Below are 18840 nucleotides of genomic sequence, written 5' to 3'. Positions count from 1 at the left end.
ATGATCTACTTTTAACTACCTCCGACAGTTCTCCCATCTGCCTGCCTCACTCCTGGCACTCCTGCCCTGGGCCAGACTTTCACTGCCTCTGACCCTGCCTCTGGAAATAGTCTCCTAGTGTTCTCTCAGCTTATTTGGGAGTTTACCAAATCTATTCCAAATCAACCTATCACTTTTGTTTTGGGCTTTTAAAATCAAAGGAAAAGAAAATGCTTGGAGAGATTATATAAATTACTAAATTATAAGGGAAAAGTGATACCTAAAATTGAGATATTAGTAACAAGATCTCTCTTCTAAACTTAGTAGGCAAGAAAGTTGAAAACCAATAATGACAGGCTAGAGTTTCAAATTCTTCCAGTCTAATTCCTGAAGAATCTTCTTTCTCTCCCCCTCTCCCATCACTGTCCCCGGGGCCCTCTGATTCATTTAGGCAGATGACAGTGGTAAAAACTCTGTTTTGTTGTGAGCCACTTTTAATGTACCTGAATGTGGTGTGCACAGGGTTGAAAGGGATGCTAAATTAATAGCCAATGTAGTAACTACTCTTAGGCAAAGCCTTCTTCAAACCATTTTGGAAAGTTAATTACGACTTTTATGAAGGGGAAAAAAAAAAAAAAACAGAACTCTTTATGCAGTCAAGAACTTGTTTCTAACCATGTCCAAACTATACTAGGAAATAATAACCTGCTTTTAAAAGTGGCAGGAGTGCTTTGGGTGGCTGAGGTAGGGGGAATCACCTGAGGTCAGGAGTTTGAGACCAGCTGGACAACGTGGTAAACCCTGTCTCCAATAAACACAAAAATTAGCCAGGCACGGTGGCATGTGCCTGTAGTCCCAGCTACTTGGGAAGCTGAGACAGGAGAATAATGTGAACCTGGGAAGCAGAGACTGCGGTGAGCCAAGATTGCACCAATGCACTCCAGCCTGGGCGACAGAGTAAGACTTGTCTCCAAAAAAAAAAAAAAAAAAAAGTGGCAGGAGGAAAACATCAAATTTTTCATGCACAATTTTTAAAGTCATTGCAACCACTACTAAATCTGACTCCACTCCCATTCCCCTAGGCAATACCTTGTTTTGTGGTTTTTTGACAACCTAAGGTCAGCCTTAATTAGTCTCAGGTGCCTCAAAGATAGTTTATTAAGAAAAGGATACTGGGAAGATAATCTGGCCTTTGCCCCAGTCACCACTCACCGTGTGTGTGTGTGTGTGTGTGTGTGTGTGTGTCTATTTTCTCTTTATACTTATTTTCTGAAACCAAAGAAGCCACACTCACCTTTCTTCAACTGCGTTTTTCAAGCAGTTAGACACAAAAGAAGGCCCCTACATAGCAAAATACTTTTTGAAGTTAAAATAATAAGTTTGCATATAATGTTAATCTGGGTAAGAGCCTACAATATGACATGGCATAATAAATACCATGGAGTTAAAAATGTTCCTGTTTTTCCCTAAATAGGAATTTTCCTACATTACCCAACTATGATTCTTCTATCTGGAATCAGAATTCTTATACCATTTTGGCTAAATATCAATCTCACTGCTTTTTGAGTGTCGCAATTACAGAGGAATCAGGTTCCTTACATTTAGATTTAACATAATACTGGCTCTTATCACCATCCAGGCCTTTATTAGTATTAGTAAACAAGGTCACACAGGTTTAAGAAACACTTTTTAAAACCTTAATTTGTGGTCGGGTGCAGTAGCTCGCACCTGTAATCCCAGCACTTGGGCAGGCCAAGGCGGGTGGATAGCCTGAGGTCAGGAGTTCCAGACCAGCCTGACCAATATGATGAAACCCTATCTCTACTAAAAATACAAAAATTAGTCAGGCATGGTGGCGCGTGCCTGTGGTCCCAGCTACTCAGGAGGTTGGGGCAGGAGAATCGCTTGAACCCGGTGGGTGAAGGTTGCAGTGAGCTGATATATCGCTCCTACGTATTTCAGCCTGACAGAGCGAGACTCAAACCTGTTACCATCATCTACAACGGCAGTCCCCGGTTTCATGGAAGACAACTTTTCTAAGGGGTTGGTGGAGTGAGGGGAGTGTGTGTGATGATGGTTTCAGGATGAAACTGTTCCACCTCAGATCAAGCATTAGATTCTCAAAAGTATTGTAACTGAGCCAGTTAGAGAGAAAAAGCCAGACTTTGAGACGAATTCAGGAGTCCTTTATTAGCTGGCGACCAAGAGATGGCTAGAGCACGAAATTCGGGCCCCGAAGAAGGGGCTAGATTTTCTTTTATACTTTGGTTTAGAGAGGGGAGGGGGATTCGAGCTGTAGCAATCTTACAGAAGTAAAACAGACAAAAAAAAGTTAAAAAGACAAATGGTTACAGGAAAACAAACAGTTACAGGTGCAGGGGCTTTAAATTCATCACAAGGTGATAGGTGTGGGGGCTCTGGGTGTTATCTGCCAGACACAAAGGCGGGGACTTTATGGTACTATCTCCTGAGTGAATTCCTGGGAACTGCGGACATTGCTAGCCTCAATACCGGGACATTGCTAGCCTCAATACCGTATCAGTTAATTGCACACTTTGATATGTTGAAAGTCAGCTTGCACAAGTCCTTGAGGAAGGGGGTGGGTAACGAGCCCTTGATGTCTTGTAAATGAAGGAGCCAAATGGAGTCCATCCGATTTTCTGAGCTAAGGGAGAGTCTATTCATATTAAAACAAGGTGAGGTATCTAAGGGAGAGTCTGTTCATGTTAATACAAGGTTGGGTATTACAAAAGGAGCATGCAGCCTAGATCTGTTGCATGTGCAGTTCACAACAGGGTCTGTGCTCCTATGAAAATCTAATGCTGCTGCTAATCTGATACGTGGCGCTCAGGCTGTAATGCTTGCTTGCCCGCTGCTCACCTCCTGCTGTGCAGCCTAGGGCTTGGGGGCCCCTGATCTACAGGATTTGTATTTAAATGTTTTCCTCTTATGACCAAATTTTGGCAGCAGTGGAGAGTGTGGTATTACACAATACATACCCACCATGTGATTTCCATAACATTGCCCCAAAAGAAAGGGCGCACCAAGTCACCACCAGCAGGCCCGCCTGAGGGAGCTGCAGCGACTCAAAAAAGGGCATTTTGTTGTATTTTAAATTTTCAAGGAAAATGTGCCAGCACTTGTTAGATACTGTCCCAATGACTACTATTAAGTCATTTGGATATGACTATTCAATAAATGGTTACATTACTTATTTCAATGGCCTAAGGGTGCTGGGGGTGGGATGACTCTCAAGAATTATAAACAGTTTGTGACTTTCTGTGTTATGCATTCCTTTCAAAGCATTTCGTTTGGTTTAGCTGGGAAACTGGAGGAGAGATTAAACCAGGGAATGATTTCCAATATCTAATAACTCTTCTCTATCCTCCCTCTGAGAATAATTTTTGGAAAGAACACATCTGGATAATAATATGTATACTGTTTTAGAGAAGAGAAGGAAAAACCACGTTTATTTTCTATCAGCAGGAGCGCCCAGTATCTTTTCACAAAGGTCAACCTGGGAGAAAAGCTATCTGGCCTAATATCCGAAAGTAAGTGAAAGCAAGGCATGACATGTTATGTAAATGTGGGTTCCCAACAAAGATGTGAACAAAAGAGAAACATACATTATTACGCATGGTGAAGTTATTAACACAGCTATGGAGACCAAGGAAAATGATAGATCTAGATCATTCCAAACCCCATTAGAGTCTCAGAGGGAGGCTTCAGTAACTGGTTTTCTTAATTGATAATGGTAACATTAACTCCTTTAGTTCTAAACAATCTTTAAACATGCAGAGCCTTGCTTTATTTTATTTTAAAATAAAATAAAAAATAAATAAATAAATAAATAAAAAATATTGTCAGAAAGCTGAGACTTCAGCTGGTGGTCCACCCTGATATTTTGGAGTGGATTATATCAATACAACTACGTTAAGAGAAAAGATAAATCTACCTTTTCCAGGAATATAATTCTTTCAAAAGAAAATTTTTAAAAATGGCTCACTGGGAACTGTGGGAAAATAGTAACATTACCAGTACCTCAGTTTCCTCATCTTAAAAGTGGCAAGTTGTTACAAAATGACAGAGAATGACCAGCCGCTACTAAGCAATTTCCCGCAAACTACTGCCCACCTGGTAGCCCTTCTGAAGGAAAGAGGCACACTCTTAGAAAAGGTGGGAACATCCAGTTGAAAAGTGTAGCTATTCTGATACATTTTAACTAAGCCTAAATAAAACATACCTGTTATTCCATACCTTCGTGTCTTCCAAAGGGGAAAAACTGAAGTTTTCTCCAAAAAGCTAGTAGGATGCATTTTGGTGATTTACTCATGGTTCTTAAATTCTCTAAGCACCCTAATTTCTATAAAATTTCTACAGGAAAAAAACAACCAGAAGTATATTTGTTTTGGGGAAAGCTCTCAAGCTGTGTTTTTCCTCTGCTCTCATACCACAACCACCAAAGTAGAAGGCTCCTGTGACCAAAGGTGTGGGGGTTTCTCCCACCAACAAGCAGCAGACACCAGCTGGATCTATCTAATAAAGGCTCTCCTTACAGCTGCCCTCCTTCCAGCCAAAGCCGGAGTAAATCCATTGCAAAGGGCACCAAAAAACATCTGACCCCATTGCCCAAGGAAATGCCTGCACTGACAAAACAGCAAAAGAGGCAGCAAACGCCTCAGCGCCTGCACACGTTCCAGTCTCTGCTCCAGACAGCCAATACTTCTCTTTATCTATCATTCCCACCTATTCTTCTTCTGAAAACCTGCTCTACCAGTCCTTTCCAACTCAGGGCAAGTGGTTCTTAGACCATGGAAAATTCCTTCTCCCTGCCTCACAAGCCCACTCTATCCTTTCTTCCTTTCATGACCACTTCCATGTAGGATACAAACCTCTCACCCATCTTTTAGAACCCCTCATTTCTTTCCAGTTATGGAAATCCATTCTCAAAACAAACACATCTCACTGTTCTATCTGCCACTCTACTACTCCCCAAGGCTTCCTCAAACCCCATCCCTTGCCCACACACCAGGCCTGAGGATTTACCCCCACACAAGGTTTGCAAATAGATTTCACACATATGCCCTAGTCCACAAATACAAACACCTCCTAGTCTGGGTTGATACCTTTACCGGATGGGTTGAAGCCTTTCCTACAGGGACAGAAAAAGCCACTGCACTCATTTCTTGCCTAACTGACATAATTCCTCAGTTTGGTCTTCCTACCTCCATACAATCTGATAACAGTCCAGCCTTCATTAGTGAGATCACCCAAGCAGTTTCCCAAGCCCTCAGTATTCAATGGAATCTCCATGCCCTTATCAACCTCCATCCTCAGGAAAAGTAGAAAAGGCCAACAGTCTTTTAAAAACACATCTTACCAAAACCTCACCCTCCAACTCAAAAAAGATTGGACAATTCTTCTACCCTTTGCTCTCCTTCGAATTCGAGCCACCCCTCAATAACCCACAGGTATAGCCCCTTTGAGCTCCTATGTGGCCGCACATTTTTACAAGGGCTCAACCTCATTCCAGACATCGGCCCTCTTGGTAACTATCTTCCAGTCCTTCAACAAGCTAGACATGAAATCCACCAAGCTGCCAATTTCCTTTTACCCACTCCAAATACCCAGCCATATAAAGACACTCAGGCCGGACGGTCAGTTCTTGTTAAGAACCTAACCCCTCAAACTCTACAACCTCAGTGGACAGGACCCTACCAGGTCGTTAATAGCACCCCAACCACGGTCCGTCTACAGAACTTTCCCCAATGGGTTCATCGCTCCAGGATAAAACTGTGCCCATCCAACGACCAGCCTAACTCCTCTACCTCCTTCTGGAAGTCGCAAGTACTCTCCCCCACTTCCCTTCAACTTACTCACATTCCTGAAAAAGAATAGGCCTTTGTGTCTTTCATTTACAACAGGCCTTTACACAGTCACCTCACTATTTAATGTCTACCTAGGTCCCTAATCACCATTCTAGCCTACTTCTAAATGCCCTGTTTTTGTCTACGTTGCCGGTTCACACTTTTCCTCCAGACCATTGTAACTGACATCTCCTGGACTCACCCTCAAGCTGCCACCCTTAACTCTCTCCTAGAGTGGACAGGTGACCTTGTGTGGGAAGGCACTCTCCAATTCTTCCACCACAATGAAATTCTCTTCTACTCACTTTGTGTCTCACTCCCATTCTCCTGCTACCCTCTACCCCTCCCTAATTATCTCCAACGTATCATCAACCTCACCCACCCTCTCTCTCCTTACCATCTCTAATCCTTCCTTAGCAAAAAATTGTTGGCTATGCATTCCCCTCTTTCCTCCTACTACACAGCTGTCCCTGCCCTACTAGCTGACTGGGCAACCTCCCCCATCTCCCTACACCTCCAAACCTCTTTCGGTGACCCCTACACCTTTACCCTCCGGAACAACTTCTTTACTTTCTGGAAAATTCAGGAGGGGATGGGCGCGGTGGCTCGTGCCTGCCGAGGTGGGCAGGTGGATCACGAGGTCAGGAGTTCAAGACCAGCCTGGCCAACATGGTGAAACCCTGTCTCTACTAAAAACACAAAAATTAACTGGGCATGGTGCGCATGCCTATAATCCCAGCTACTTGGGAGGCTGAGGCAAGAGAATTGCTTGAACCAGGACCTGGGAGGCAGAGGTAGCAGTGAGCGAGGTTGTGCCACTGCATTCCAGCCTGGGCTACAGAGTGAGACTCTGTCTCCAAAAAAAAAAAAAAAAAGAAAGAAAAGAAAAATTCAGCAGAAACTCCCCCAATATCTCACACCAACAGGCTGCTGCTCTTCTCCCTACCTACCTACGAAGTCTATCTCCCTACATCAGTTCCACACGCCCTGTTCTTGGACACCTCATTACACAGACAACTATCCCCACTGCCGCTCCCTTATGCATCTCCCAGCAATTACCTACTGGAATTCCCTTAGGTAACCTCTCATCTTCCTTATGTTCCTTTACTCTTCACCTCCAAAGTCCCAACGCTCACATCAACCAGCCAACTGGAGCATTCCAGCTTCATATAATGGAAAGTACCACTCTCATTACTAACAGTCTTTTTTTTTTTTTTTTGAGACGGAGTCTCGCTCTGTCGCCCAGGCTGGAGTGCAGTGGCCAGATCTCAGCTCACTGCAAGCTCCGCCTCCCGGGTTTACGCCCTTCTCCTGCCTCAGCCTCCTGTGTAGCTGGGACTACAGGCACCCTCCACCTCGCCCGGCTAGTTTTTTGTAGTTTTTAGTAGAGACGGGGTCTCACCGGATTAGCCAGGATGGTCTCGATCTCCTGAACTCGTGATCCACCCGTCTCGGCCTCCCAAAGTGCTGGGATTACAGGCTTGAGCCACCACGCCCAGCCATCACTAACAGTCTTAAAAACATCAGCAGAACTTTTGTTTCGGAAGACACTTACCTTGCCTCTTGCTCCATCCTTGGCTACCCTCTAGCTGTTCAACAGATTCCCCTCCAAGTCCTTCTTCTTGACTGCTTATACCTAGTCTTATAAATATCAGTGAATAGCTACTTGTAGATACCAAGTGCTTTCTTATACACCATGAAAACAGAACCTCTACCTCCATGCAACTCCCCTACCAAACACCACTACAATCTCTAACAGCTGCTACCCTTGCTGGATCCCTAGGGCTCTAGTGCAGGACCCCACTTCCAGAACACACTCTCACCACCTTTCTACTCTGCACTTCCAGTTCTGCCTGCCTCAAGGACTCTATTTCCTCTGTGGCTCTTCCACCTACATGTGCTTCCCTGCTAACTGGACAGGCACCTGCACTTTAAATCTTCCTTACTCCCAAAACCCAGTATGCAAACAGAAGCAACCAACTCCCTATTCCCCTTATAACTCCAACAAGACAAAAAAGAGTCATTCCACGAATTCCCTCACTTACAGGATTAGGAGTTTCCACTGCTGTAATCGGAACAGCAGTAGCAGGCCTTGCAACTTCTATCACCACATTTCGCAGTCTCCAACGACTTCTCTGCTAGCCTTACCGATATATGTCAAACACTTTCTGTCCTCTAATCCCAAGTCGATTCCTTAGCCACAGTTGTCCTCCAAAATTGTGGAGGCCTCAATCTGCTTACTGCTGAAAAAGGAGGACTCTGACTATTCTTAAATGAAGAATGCTGTTTTCACTTAAATCAATCAGGCCTTGCATATGACAACATCAAAAAACTTAAAGACAGAGCTCAAAAACTCACTCATCAGGCAAATAGTTACATTGGACCTACTTGGCCGTTCTCTAGCTTAGCTTCATGGCTCCTCCCACTAACAGGCCCCTTAGCGCTCATCCTTCTTCTCTTATTCGGACCTTGTCTTTTCAGGCTAATCTCTCAGTTCATACAAAACAGCATCCAAGCTATTACAAACCAGTCAATTCGACGTACGCTCCTTTTAACAACCCGACAATAACCCCCTGCCCTAAGGTCTCCCTTCGGTTTAACCTTTCTCTCTCACTTTAGGTACCCACGCTGCCCCTAATCCTGCTCAAAGCAGCTCTGAGAAACACCACCCATCATCCCTCCATACCACCCCCAAAATTTTCACCATAAATTTTTGCCATATTTCACTACTCTTTCTCATTTTTGTTTTTCCATTATTAATATAAAAAGATGGGAATGTGAGGTCTTCTGAGAAAGCTGCACCATGGTAAAGCCATCGTGACCTCTGTTACCCACACGTACACATCCAGAAGGCCTCCTGGAGCCAGAAAGTCTAGGACGACAGGAAAACCACAAAAGAAAAACAGCTAGCTCCCATCTTAGCTTATTAGCCAACTTTGCAACATTCTACCATTGTAACAGGCTCTATCCTAACTGATCCATCAACCTTGTGACATTGTGCCCTGTGACCCCTCCCGCTTTGTGACATTGTATCTTGTGACATTCATCCCCTGCCTGGCAATAAGCAATAAACGGCCCCTAACTATAACTTTCCACTGCTTACCCCTAACCTATAAAACTAGCTTCAATACCACGACCCTTCGCTGACTCTCTTTTCGGACTCAGCCATGCTCACACTCAAGTGAATAAACAGCCTTGTTGCTCATACTTCGCTTTTTCAGGTTGTCTCTTCACTTAGACACGCACATAACACTATCTACCTGGAAACAGTGTCAGATCCCACAGGTTAACGGCTCAGTCCCCAAAAGTGTCCCCTCCCCACTCCGACAGTCTGCAAGTCTGGGCCTCAGGAGCTTTTGACCAACCAGCCTTCAAGTTAAGGTTCCCATGACATTTTGGACTCAGAAACACTTACTGAGGTTTACTGGATTCATTATAAGGATACTACAAGGGATACAGATGAAGAGATTCATAGATACAGGGGAAGGAGCATGGAGCTTCCAAGCCCTTCCTGGGTGTACCACCCTCAAGGAACCTCCAGGAGTTCAGCTATCCCTAAGGAAGCGCCAGCATTCCTTCCCTCAGGGTATGGGGCTGGACCTTCTTTAGGGAAGGTCTTCAGACCCACAATTTTTCGAAAGGAAGCCAGAGATTAGAATCCTACCTGAGAGCAGAAGTAAGGCCTGACACACCTACGGTAGTCACCAAAGACTAACAATGGCTATGAAGTTGAGCCAGGAACTGTGGATGAAAACCTATGTATCTCCTCCTCTTTCATAACACCACAAATCAAAACAAGCACATGTAATATGGGCATTATTCTCTTATGAGATACTTCTAAAAGATGGTGGCTTTATAAGCCCTATGCACCATGAAAGAGGTTCTGATGTATCTTGTTTAACAACTTTATTGTTCTTCAAACTTAAAAATCTCAAACTTTGGGCCGGGCGCGGTGGCTCAAGCCTGTAATCCCAGCACTTTGGGAGGCCGAGGCAGGCGGATCATGAGGTCAGGAGATCGAGACCATCCTGGCTAACACAGGTGAAACTCCGTCTCTACTAAAAAATACAAAAAACTAGCCGGGCGAGGTGGCGGGCGCCTGTAGTCCCAGCTACTCGGGAGGCTGAGGCAGAAGAATGGCGTGAACCCAGGAGGCGGAGCTTGCAGTGAGCTGAGATCTGGCCAGTGCACTCCAGCTTGGGTGACAGAGCGAGACTCCGTCTCAACAACAACAACAAAAAAAAATCTCAAACTTTGGCCGGGCGCGGTGGCTCAAGCCTGTAATCCAGCACTTTGGGAGGCTGAGACGGGCGGATCACGAGGTCAGGAGATCGAGACCATCCTGGCTAACATGGTGAAACTCCAGTCTCTACTAAAAAAATACAAAAAAACTAGCCAGGCGAGGTGGTGGGCGCCTGTAGTCCCAGCTACTCGGGAGGCTGAGGCAGGAGAATGGCGTAAACCCGGGAGGCGGAGCTTGCAGTGAGCTGAGATCCAGCCACTGCACTCCAGCCTGGGCGACAGAGCGAGACTCCGTCTCAAAAAAAAAAAAAAAAAAAAATCTCAAACTTTGCTTACATTTTTCATTAGTTCAGCAGAACACTAATTATGGAGTTTTTTTGTTTAAGAAAAAGAAAAAAATTTACAGATGGCTAAATACTTAACAACTTGCCTTCTGCAAAAGTTAATGGGTAAAACAGGCCAGGTACGATGGCTCACATCTGCAATACTGGCACTTTGGGAGGCCGAGGCAGGTGGATCACCTGAGGTCAGGAGTTCGAGACCAGCCTGGCCAACATGGGGACACCCCGTCTCTACTAAAAATACAAAAATTAGCTGGGCATGGCGGTGGGCACCTATAATCCCAGCTACTCAGCAGGCTGAGGCAGGAGAATCACTTGAATCCGGGGGGTGGAGGTTGCAGTGAGCCGAGATCCTACCACTTCACTCCAACCTGGGTGAAACTCAAAAAACAAACAAAGTTAATGGGTAAAAAAGTGAAAAATACTCAACAACTCAGAGAAAAGGAAAAAATTCTTAAACCAGTAATTTTATCAAAATCACAAAAAATTTGAATAGATATTTCTTTAAAGAGAGTTACAGACCCAGGAGTGATTATTTTTATTTTTATTTATTTTTTTGAGCTGGAGTCTCGCTCTGTTGCCCAAGCTGGAGTGTAGTGGCGCGATCTCTGCTCACTGCAAGCTCCGCCACCTCCCAGGTTAACGCCATTCTCCCGCCTCAGCCTCCCTAGAAGCTGGGACTACAGGCGCCCACCACCACGCCAGGCTAATTTTTTTGTTATTTTCAGTAGAGACGGGGTTTCACCGTGTTCGCCAGGATGGTCTCGATCTCCTGACCTCGTGATCCGCCCGCCTCGGCCTCCCAAAGTGCTCGGATTACAGGTGTGTGAGCCACCGCGCCCGGCCCAGGAGTGATTTTTTTAAAGGGGTTGAGCAGAACACGTGATTACTGTAACCAATACACAGAATTCTGCAGACTCCCAAAACGAGCCTCCTCAGCATCTGGGTATGCCAGGTTTTGTGCATCTCGTCATGGCTGTCTGTTAAAAACCACTGCTCATGCGTATTTGATTGAACTCAAGAAATGTGTGGTGAGCATTTAGGAAAACTGTCCGTGTATAACATACTTTAGCTATCCCACAGAGTTCTCGGTAATACAGCAGCCTACACCCATATATTTAATACGAAGTCTGTAATTGTTTTAGTCTCATTACATACACAAGAAAGTAAGGAACAGGCTAGATTATTTCTGTAAGGTCAGAGTGAACAAGTCACCAGAAAAAAAACAAAAATAACAAACAAAAACACAAAACTCTGCTCTAGTATAAATTTGACCTCCTACCATTTATGTGTTCCTTTCACCTGTCCAGTCCAATCCTATCCATTTTGACCCACCCATCCTGTCCCACGCCACACAGTTACATGTCATCCATCCGCATCGTTTTCACTAACTGTGCATGGAGCACTTCCTGGTACTGTGCACTACATCAGGCACTGTGCTGAAAACAATGACGACAGCAACACTGTGAGGAGTTACACCTTCATCTTACCATGAGCCAGGAAATTTCAAGATAATTTACATAAAGTGCATATGCTTTCATAGACTCTTCAGTGAAGACACGTTTTCACAGATCTTTTATGACAGGTTTTGTTTTTTTTTTTTTTTTTAAGATGGAGTCTTGCTCTGTCGCCCAGGCTGGAGTGCAGTGGCCGGATCACAGCTCACTGCAAGCTCCGCCTCCCGGGTTCACACCATTCTCCTGCCTCAGCCTCCCGAGTAGCTGGGACTACAGGAGCCCGCCACCACGCCCGGCTAGTTTTTTGTATTTTTTTTTTTAGTAGAGACGGGGTTTCACCGTGTTAGCCAGGATGGTCTCGATCTCCTGACCTCATGATCCGCCCGCCTCGGCCTCCCAAAGTGCTGGGATTACAGGCTTGAGCCACCGCACCCGGCCTATCAGGTTTGTAATTTTAAAGTATGAACCACTAGTAGCAGAACAGAGATCATCTATTTTTTTTTTTTTTTTTTTTTGAGACAGAGTCTCACTCTGTTGCCCAGGCTGGAGTGCAGTGGCGTGATCTTGGCTCACTGCAAGCTCCGCCTCCCGGGTTCACTCCATTCTCCTGCCTCAGCCTCCCCAGCAGCTGGGACTACAGGCGCCCGCTGCCACGCCCGGCTAATTTTTTTTTGTAATTTTAGTAGAGACAGGGTTTCACCATGTTAGCCAGGATAGTCTCGATCTCCTGGCCTTGTGATCCACCCGCCGTGGCCTCCCAAAGTGCTGGGATTACAGGCGTGAGCCACCACGCCCGGCTGAGATCATCTATTTTACTAAGAATACATACATAAGGTAAATTATAAAGACATAGTAACTTTGCAGTTTTTCTTTTACCTACCTGTAAACATCGCATCTCGGTTTAACTTCACATATAAAGTGAGTTAATATAATGTTATACAATGCAGAAGCAATATCTAGAATTATATACCATGGTTTAATAATGCAGATTTAACACAATAGCAAAGACTTGGAATCAACCCAAATGTCCATCAGTGACAGACTGGATTAAGAAAATGTGGCACATATACACCATGGAATACTATGCAGCCATAAAAAAGGATGAGTTCGTGTCCTTTGTAGGGACATGGATGCAGCTGGAAACCATCCTCAGTAAACTATCGCAAGAACAGAAAACCAAATACCCCATGTTCTCACTCATAGGTGAGAAATGAACAATGAGATCACTTGGACACAGGAAGGGGAGCATCATACACTGGGTCCTATTGTGGGGAGGGGGCAGTGGGGAGGAATAGCATTAGGAGACATACCTAATGTAACTGACAAGTTAATGGGTGTAGCACACCAACATGGCACATGTATACATATGTAACAAACCTGCACGTTGTGCACATGTACCCTAGAACTTCAAGCATAATAAAAAAAAAAAAGGAAGAAAAAAATAAAAATAATGCAGATTTAAAATAAATAATTACAGTAAGGTACATATATTATCTATCTGTAACATATTTTAAAATAAACCAGAGTTGAGCCATCTAGATTTTAATATCCTGTAAGAAAAACAAAATACATTTCATTTAACTTCATAGTTAAATGAGTATTTTGATAACTAAGATGAATCTTTTGATAATTAAGTAGCTCATGAGTATGTTTCAATAACAGTAAAAATGTAGCAAACACTAGAAACATTTCAAGATAATCATACAGTAGAGGTGTGGGCGAGATCTCTACCATAAGTGACATCATACCTACCGTAGTGTCATTGCTGGTAACATAAACGAGGACATCAGAGGAGTTCCTGCCATTGATGTACCGGTAGCAGTTCCAAACACAGCTAATCAAGTAACCCTGAAAATGAGGAGTGATTATCAGATTTTTAATTTTCCAACTGCAAGTAATTTCGAATACCACACAGATAAAGCCATATTATAAAACTTTTATTAACATAAGCAATAAATACACATATTATAACAGCTCTACTAAACCAAAAGTCCCTGAAAGTACAAATGTTGGGTATAGTCACTTCTCGGCACAATGTGCTACTGAAGCCGTATTCTACTACACCAGTGGGGATGTGGGGGTGGTACTGGGGGAAGGTGGGGGAGGGGAGGGGTTGAGAGTTGAATGAGAAATTTCTAAGAATAGGTATCTGGAAAGAACAAGCACATAATTAACATTTATTGCTCCTAAATTTACAGAACAATCAAACGTATTAACTCATTTACTGCCACATTTTAACTGCTTCTTTGGAAATTTTTCTTCTACATGATTATCTATGATTTTATTACACAAGCCAATTTCTTTTAAAAAAATTTCATAGCATATAAATTCATCTCACAGTCAATAAAATTCACTAAAACATTTCCCCTTTATTAACGAAATATCCAGACGAAGATACTTAAAATTAATGTCCAACATAAATAATGCTTAGAAATGAAACATGAGTTCATGGAAGATGTTTAAGCTATGAACTCTCTGCACTTTCATTCCATCATGTGTAACTGGATTAGAATTAAATGATTTCAAAATCCCTTAACATTAAAATTCTTTGATTAAAAGAAGTTTAAACACATCAAGAAACTAGATTGCTAAAATCCAGGAAATACGTCGCTTATGAGAATGTAAAATGGTTGCAGTCACTCTGGAAAAGTCCGGCAGGTCCTCAAAAGGTTAAACAGAGTTACAACATGACCCAGCAATTCCACTCCTAGGCTCCTAGGTATTATATAGTATATATATATATATATTATATACCCAATAAAATGAAAATATACATCCACACAAAAACTTGAATATTCACAGCAGCATTATTCATAATAGCCAAAAAGTAGAAGCAACCCAAATGTCCGTCAGCTGATGAATGGATAGACAAAATGCGGCACCATCCATACAATGTGGTATTAACAACAACAAAAATAACGGGGCCGGGGCCGGGCACGGCAGCTCACGCCTGTAATCCTAACACTTTGGAAGGCCGAGGCAGGTGGATTGCCTGAGTTCAGGAGTTCGAGAACAGCCTTGAGCAAAACTGCGAAGCTCCATCTCTACTAAAATACAAAAAATTAGCTGCATGTGGCAGCATGCACCTATAGTCCCAGTTACTCAGGAGGCTGAGGCAGGAGAATTGCTTGAACCCGGGAGGCGGAGGTTGCAGTGAGTCAAGATCGTGCCACGCACTCCACCCTGGGTGACAGAGCGAGACTCCATCTCCAAAATAAATAAATAAATAAAAAATAATAATAATGGGACTGGGCACGATGGCTCGCACCTGTAATCCCAGCATTTTGGGAGGCCAAGTTGGGTGGATCACTTAAGCCCAAGAGTTTGAGACCAGCCTGGCCAACATGGTGAAACCCCGTCTCCACTAAAAATACAAAAATTAGCCAGACATTGTGATGCATGCCTGTAATCTCGGCTACGTGGGACGCTGAGGCAGGAGACTCGAGCGAACCTGGGAGGTAGAGGCTGCAGTGAGCTGAGACTGCACCACTGCACTCCAGCCTGGGTGACAGAGTGAGACTCTGTCTCAAAAAAAAAAAAAAAAAAAAAGAAAACACACACAACCAAAAAAACATATTGCATGATGATTGTATTTGTATGGAATGCCCAGAATAGGCAGTCTCATGGGCCTTTGCAAGGCCACATGCATTCACCTACTACACATTCCAAAAGGGGAAAAACCTCGACTTTAAAAGCCCAGGTACGGCCGGGCGCAGTGGCTCAAGCCTGTAATCCCAGCACTTTGGGAGGCCGAGACGGGCGGATCATGAGGTCAGGAGATCGAGACCATCCTGGCTAACACGGTGAAACCCCATCTCTACTAAAAAAATACAAAAACTAGCCGGGCGAGGTGGCGGGCGCCTGTAGTCCCAGCTACTCGGGAGGCTGAGGCAGGAGAATGGCATAAACCCGGGAGGCGGAGCTTGCAGTGAGCTGAGATCCGGCCACTGCACTCCAGCCTGAGGTGACAGAGCGAGACTCCTTCTCAAAAAAAAAAAAAAAAAAAAAAAGCCCAGGTACTTCTTTCATTGACCTTATTTCTTATTTGACACTTCTGCAATATTGAATTAGAACTATTTAGTGGGCCGGGCATGGTGGCTCACGCCTGTAATGCCAGCACTTTGGGAGGCCGAGGTCAGGAGATCGAGACCATCCTGGCTCACATGGTGAAACCCCATCTCTATAGAAAATTAGCCGGGCATGGTGGTGGGCACCTACGGTCCCAGCTACTCGGGAGGCTCAAGCAGGAGAATGGAGTTAACCCAGAGGCGGAGCTTGCAAGTGAGCCAAGATTGCATCACTGCACTCCACCTTGGGCCACAGCGAGACTGTCTCAAAAAAAAAAAAAAAAAAAAACTATTTAGTGTATTTCCCAAATTAACTTGCACTGATAGATTCTTCCCATCATCTATCTGCAGAGGCTCGGGGGTAAGCACTGCTTCCTTTTCTCTCTTAGGACAGAGCAAAGCTGACAAGTGTCTTGTTTTGGGGCTTCAAAGAATCGTGGTGATAACACTTATCACAGAGTAGGAGTAAATTTTGGTGATGAGAGGCACTAATCCACTGAACCAGTGTATGAAACCAAAACATGCATACTCCTATTAATCTAAACTAACAATTACTGAGTCTTGGTTACTCGAGGTGGCTCATGCCTATAATCCCAGCACTTTGGGAGGAGGAGGCAGATGGATCACTCGAGCCCAGGAGTTCCAGACCAGCCTGGGTGACATAGCGAAACCTCATCTCTAATAAAAATGGAAAAATTCGCCAGGTGTGGTGCTGTGTGCCTACAGTACCAGCTACTACTGGCCAGGCGGGAGGATCACCAGAGCCCGGGACACAGAGGTGGCAGTGAGGTAAGATCACACCAGGCCACTTCTCTCCAGCCTGGGCCACAGAACAAGACCCTGTCTTGAAAAAAATAAAAATAAAAATAAAAACTAATAATTATGGAGTCTCTAGGGGCCAACGCATCAGTTTAGTGCTGGGAGGGATATAAAAATGAAGGCACTGGCCAGGGCCCACTGGCTCACACTTATAATCCCAACACTGGGGGAGGCTGAGGCAGAATTACTTGAGGCCAAAAGTTTGAGACCAGCCTGGGCAACATAGTAAGACCCCCTCATCTATAAAAAAAAATTATATAATATATATAATAAAAATATATAAAATAAAATTTTATCTCACACACATATACATTTCTCCCATGTTGGAGACACTGATGTGAACAATTGGTATGGCCCCATTTATGAGACAATATTTGTGTTTTGCAATTTATAAAAGCACCATAGGGCAAGGATTTTTCTTATTCACTACCAAACCACAGTACTAGAACAGAATCTGCCACGTGAGAGCTTCTCAATAAATATTTGCTGAATAAATGAATGAAGCACCTTCCATTATCTCAGTCATGCTGCAGAATGTTTTATTAATTACCACTATTTAGTAAATAAAAAAACCAAGGCTCTGACCACAAAGCTAAAGGTAGTATTGACAACATTTAAAAATAAGTAAAAGGTACGGTGGCTCACACCTGTAATTCCAGCACTTTGGGAGGCCGAGGTGGGAAGATCACAAAAGTCAGGAGATTGAGACCATCCTGGCTAAATGATGAAACCTGTCTCTACTAAAAATACAAAAAATTAGCCAGGCGTGAGTGATGGCACGTGCCTGTAGTCCCAACTACTAGGGAGGCTGAGGCAGGAGAATCGCTTGAACCAGGGAGGCAGAGCTTGCAGTGAGCCGGGATTGTGCCACTGCACTCCAGCCTGGGTGACAGAGTGACACTCTGTCTCAAAAAAAATAAATAACTAAAAAGTAACTAAAAGAGTATAACTAAATGCTTAAGGGGATGGACACCCAATTTTCCATGATGTGATTATTCTGCACTGTACCAAAATATCTCATAGACCCCATAAATACATATACTATGTACCCACAAAAATTTTTAAAAATTAAGTGCATTCAAAAATATCTTTTAATATCTGTATTAATATATCAACGAGTATTATATTTTATTCTGCTATGGTTTTGCTAATTTAGACTACATGACTAGTAATGATGAACATGGTTGTGCCTTTAAAAATAAGTAAATAAAATAAAATAGAAGTCATACTGACAGAAGCCAACCCTAGGTCCTCTGACTCAAAATGTGATGTGGGCATTTCAAAAAAGTAGAAGTGAAAATGTTTAAAAGATTTAAAAAGTCTTTTTAAAGATAATTGGGAGGTTCTAGCTTCCGAGTGTCTGGTAATGGTAGAGTTACCTTGGTCAGACTAACCTTCCTGCAGGTAAGATTTATAAAATCTAGAAAAATTACTCACACACAAATTTTAAGTCATGGGAGAGTAACCAAAAACATGCAGAAGTTAAAAGGGAGTCTACCCTTCAAAGACAAACTACAATGAGAGAGATGTGAGTCTGTGGCCTTTCACCAGGGGGCACTGCCAGCTCTGTCTGCAGCCTGGATGGTAGGCAGCCCTAGCCTCATGGGCTTGGGGGTCAAATAGCAGCCAAGAAGCTAGAACGGAGGAGCTGGAGCTGCAAGGCAGTAAGGACCAACATCCGTGTGTAAAATTCACTCACATCCTTAACTTACTGAATGACACCCGAAATCATGGCGTTTTATGATGGAAATTTAGACTCAATTGATTTTCTTTCATTATTTATGTATGTATGTATGTATGTATGTATGTTGGCAGAAGAGCTGAGGCAAGGCTTGTCTGACATAATGTAAAAGAGTCTTGGAACATGTTCTGGGTCCAGGGTCTAAAACCCCTTGTGGCCTATGGAACACGAAACTGTGCCAAAGGGTGGAAGGCTGCCCTGTCACACTACAATCTAAGTCCAAGGCATAAAACCCCTTGTGGCTTGGACAGAACCCAGGGCTCAGGGCATAAAACCCCTTGTAGCCTCTGGAATGTGTCCAGACTCACTGGCCCCTTGCTCCTTGCT

General features: G+C 43.7%; 1 protein-coding gene across 1 annotated transcript in view; it reads right to left on the bottom strand.

Annotated features, from left to right (window-relative positions):
- The window catches only part of LAPTM4B (lysosomal protein transmembrane 4 beta), an 81411-nt gene that overhangs the window by 14867 nt on the left and 47704 nt on the right, over nt 1-18840 (bottom strand). The window contains 1 exon segment of the mRNA XM_030937641.1: nt 13639-13734. Coding sequence (XP_030793501.1) covers nt 13639-13734 — 96 coding nt within the window.

Source organism: Rhinopithecus roxellana, chromosome 9, assembly GCF_007565055.1.
Source record: "Rhinopithecus roxellana isolate Shanxi Qingling chromosome 9, ASM756505v1, whole genome shotgun sequence".
NCBI classification, from domain to species: domain Eukaryota; kingdom Metazoa; phylum Chordata; class Mammalia; order Primates; family Cercopithecidae; genus Rhinopithecus; species Rhinopithecus roxellana.
The sequence above is the reverse complement of the archived record's forward strand: the minus strand, read 5'-3'. Positions and strand labels throughout refer to the sequence as shown.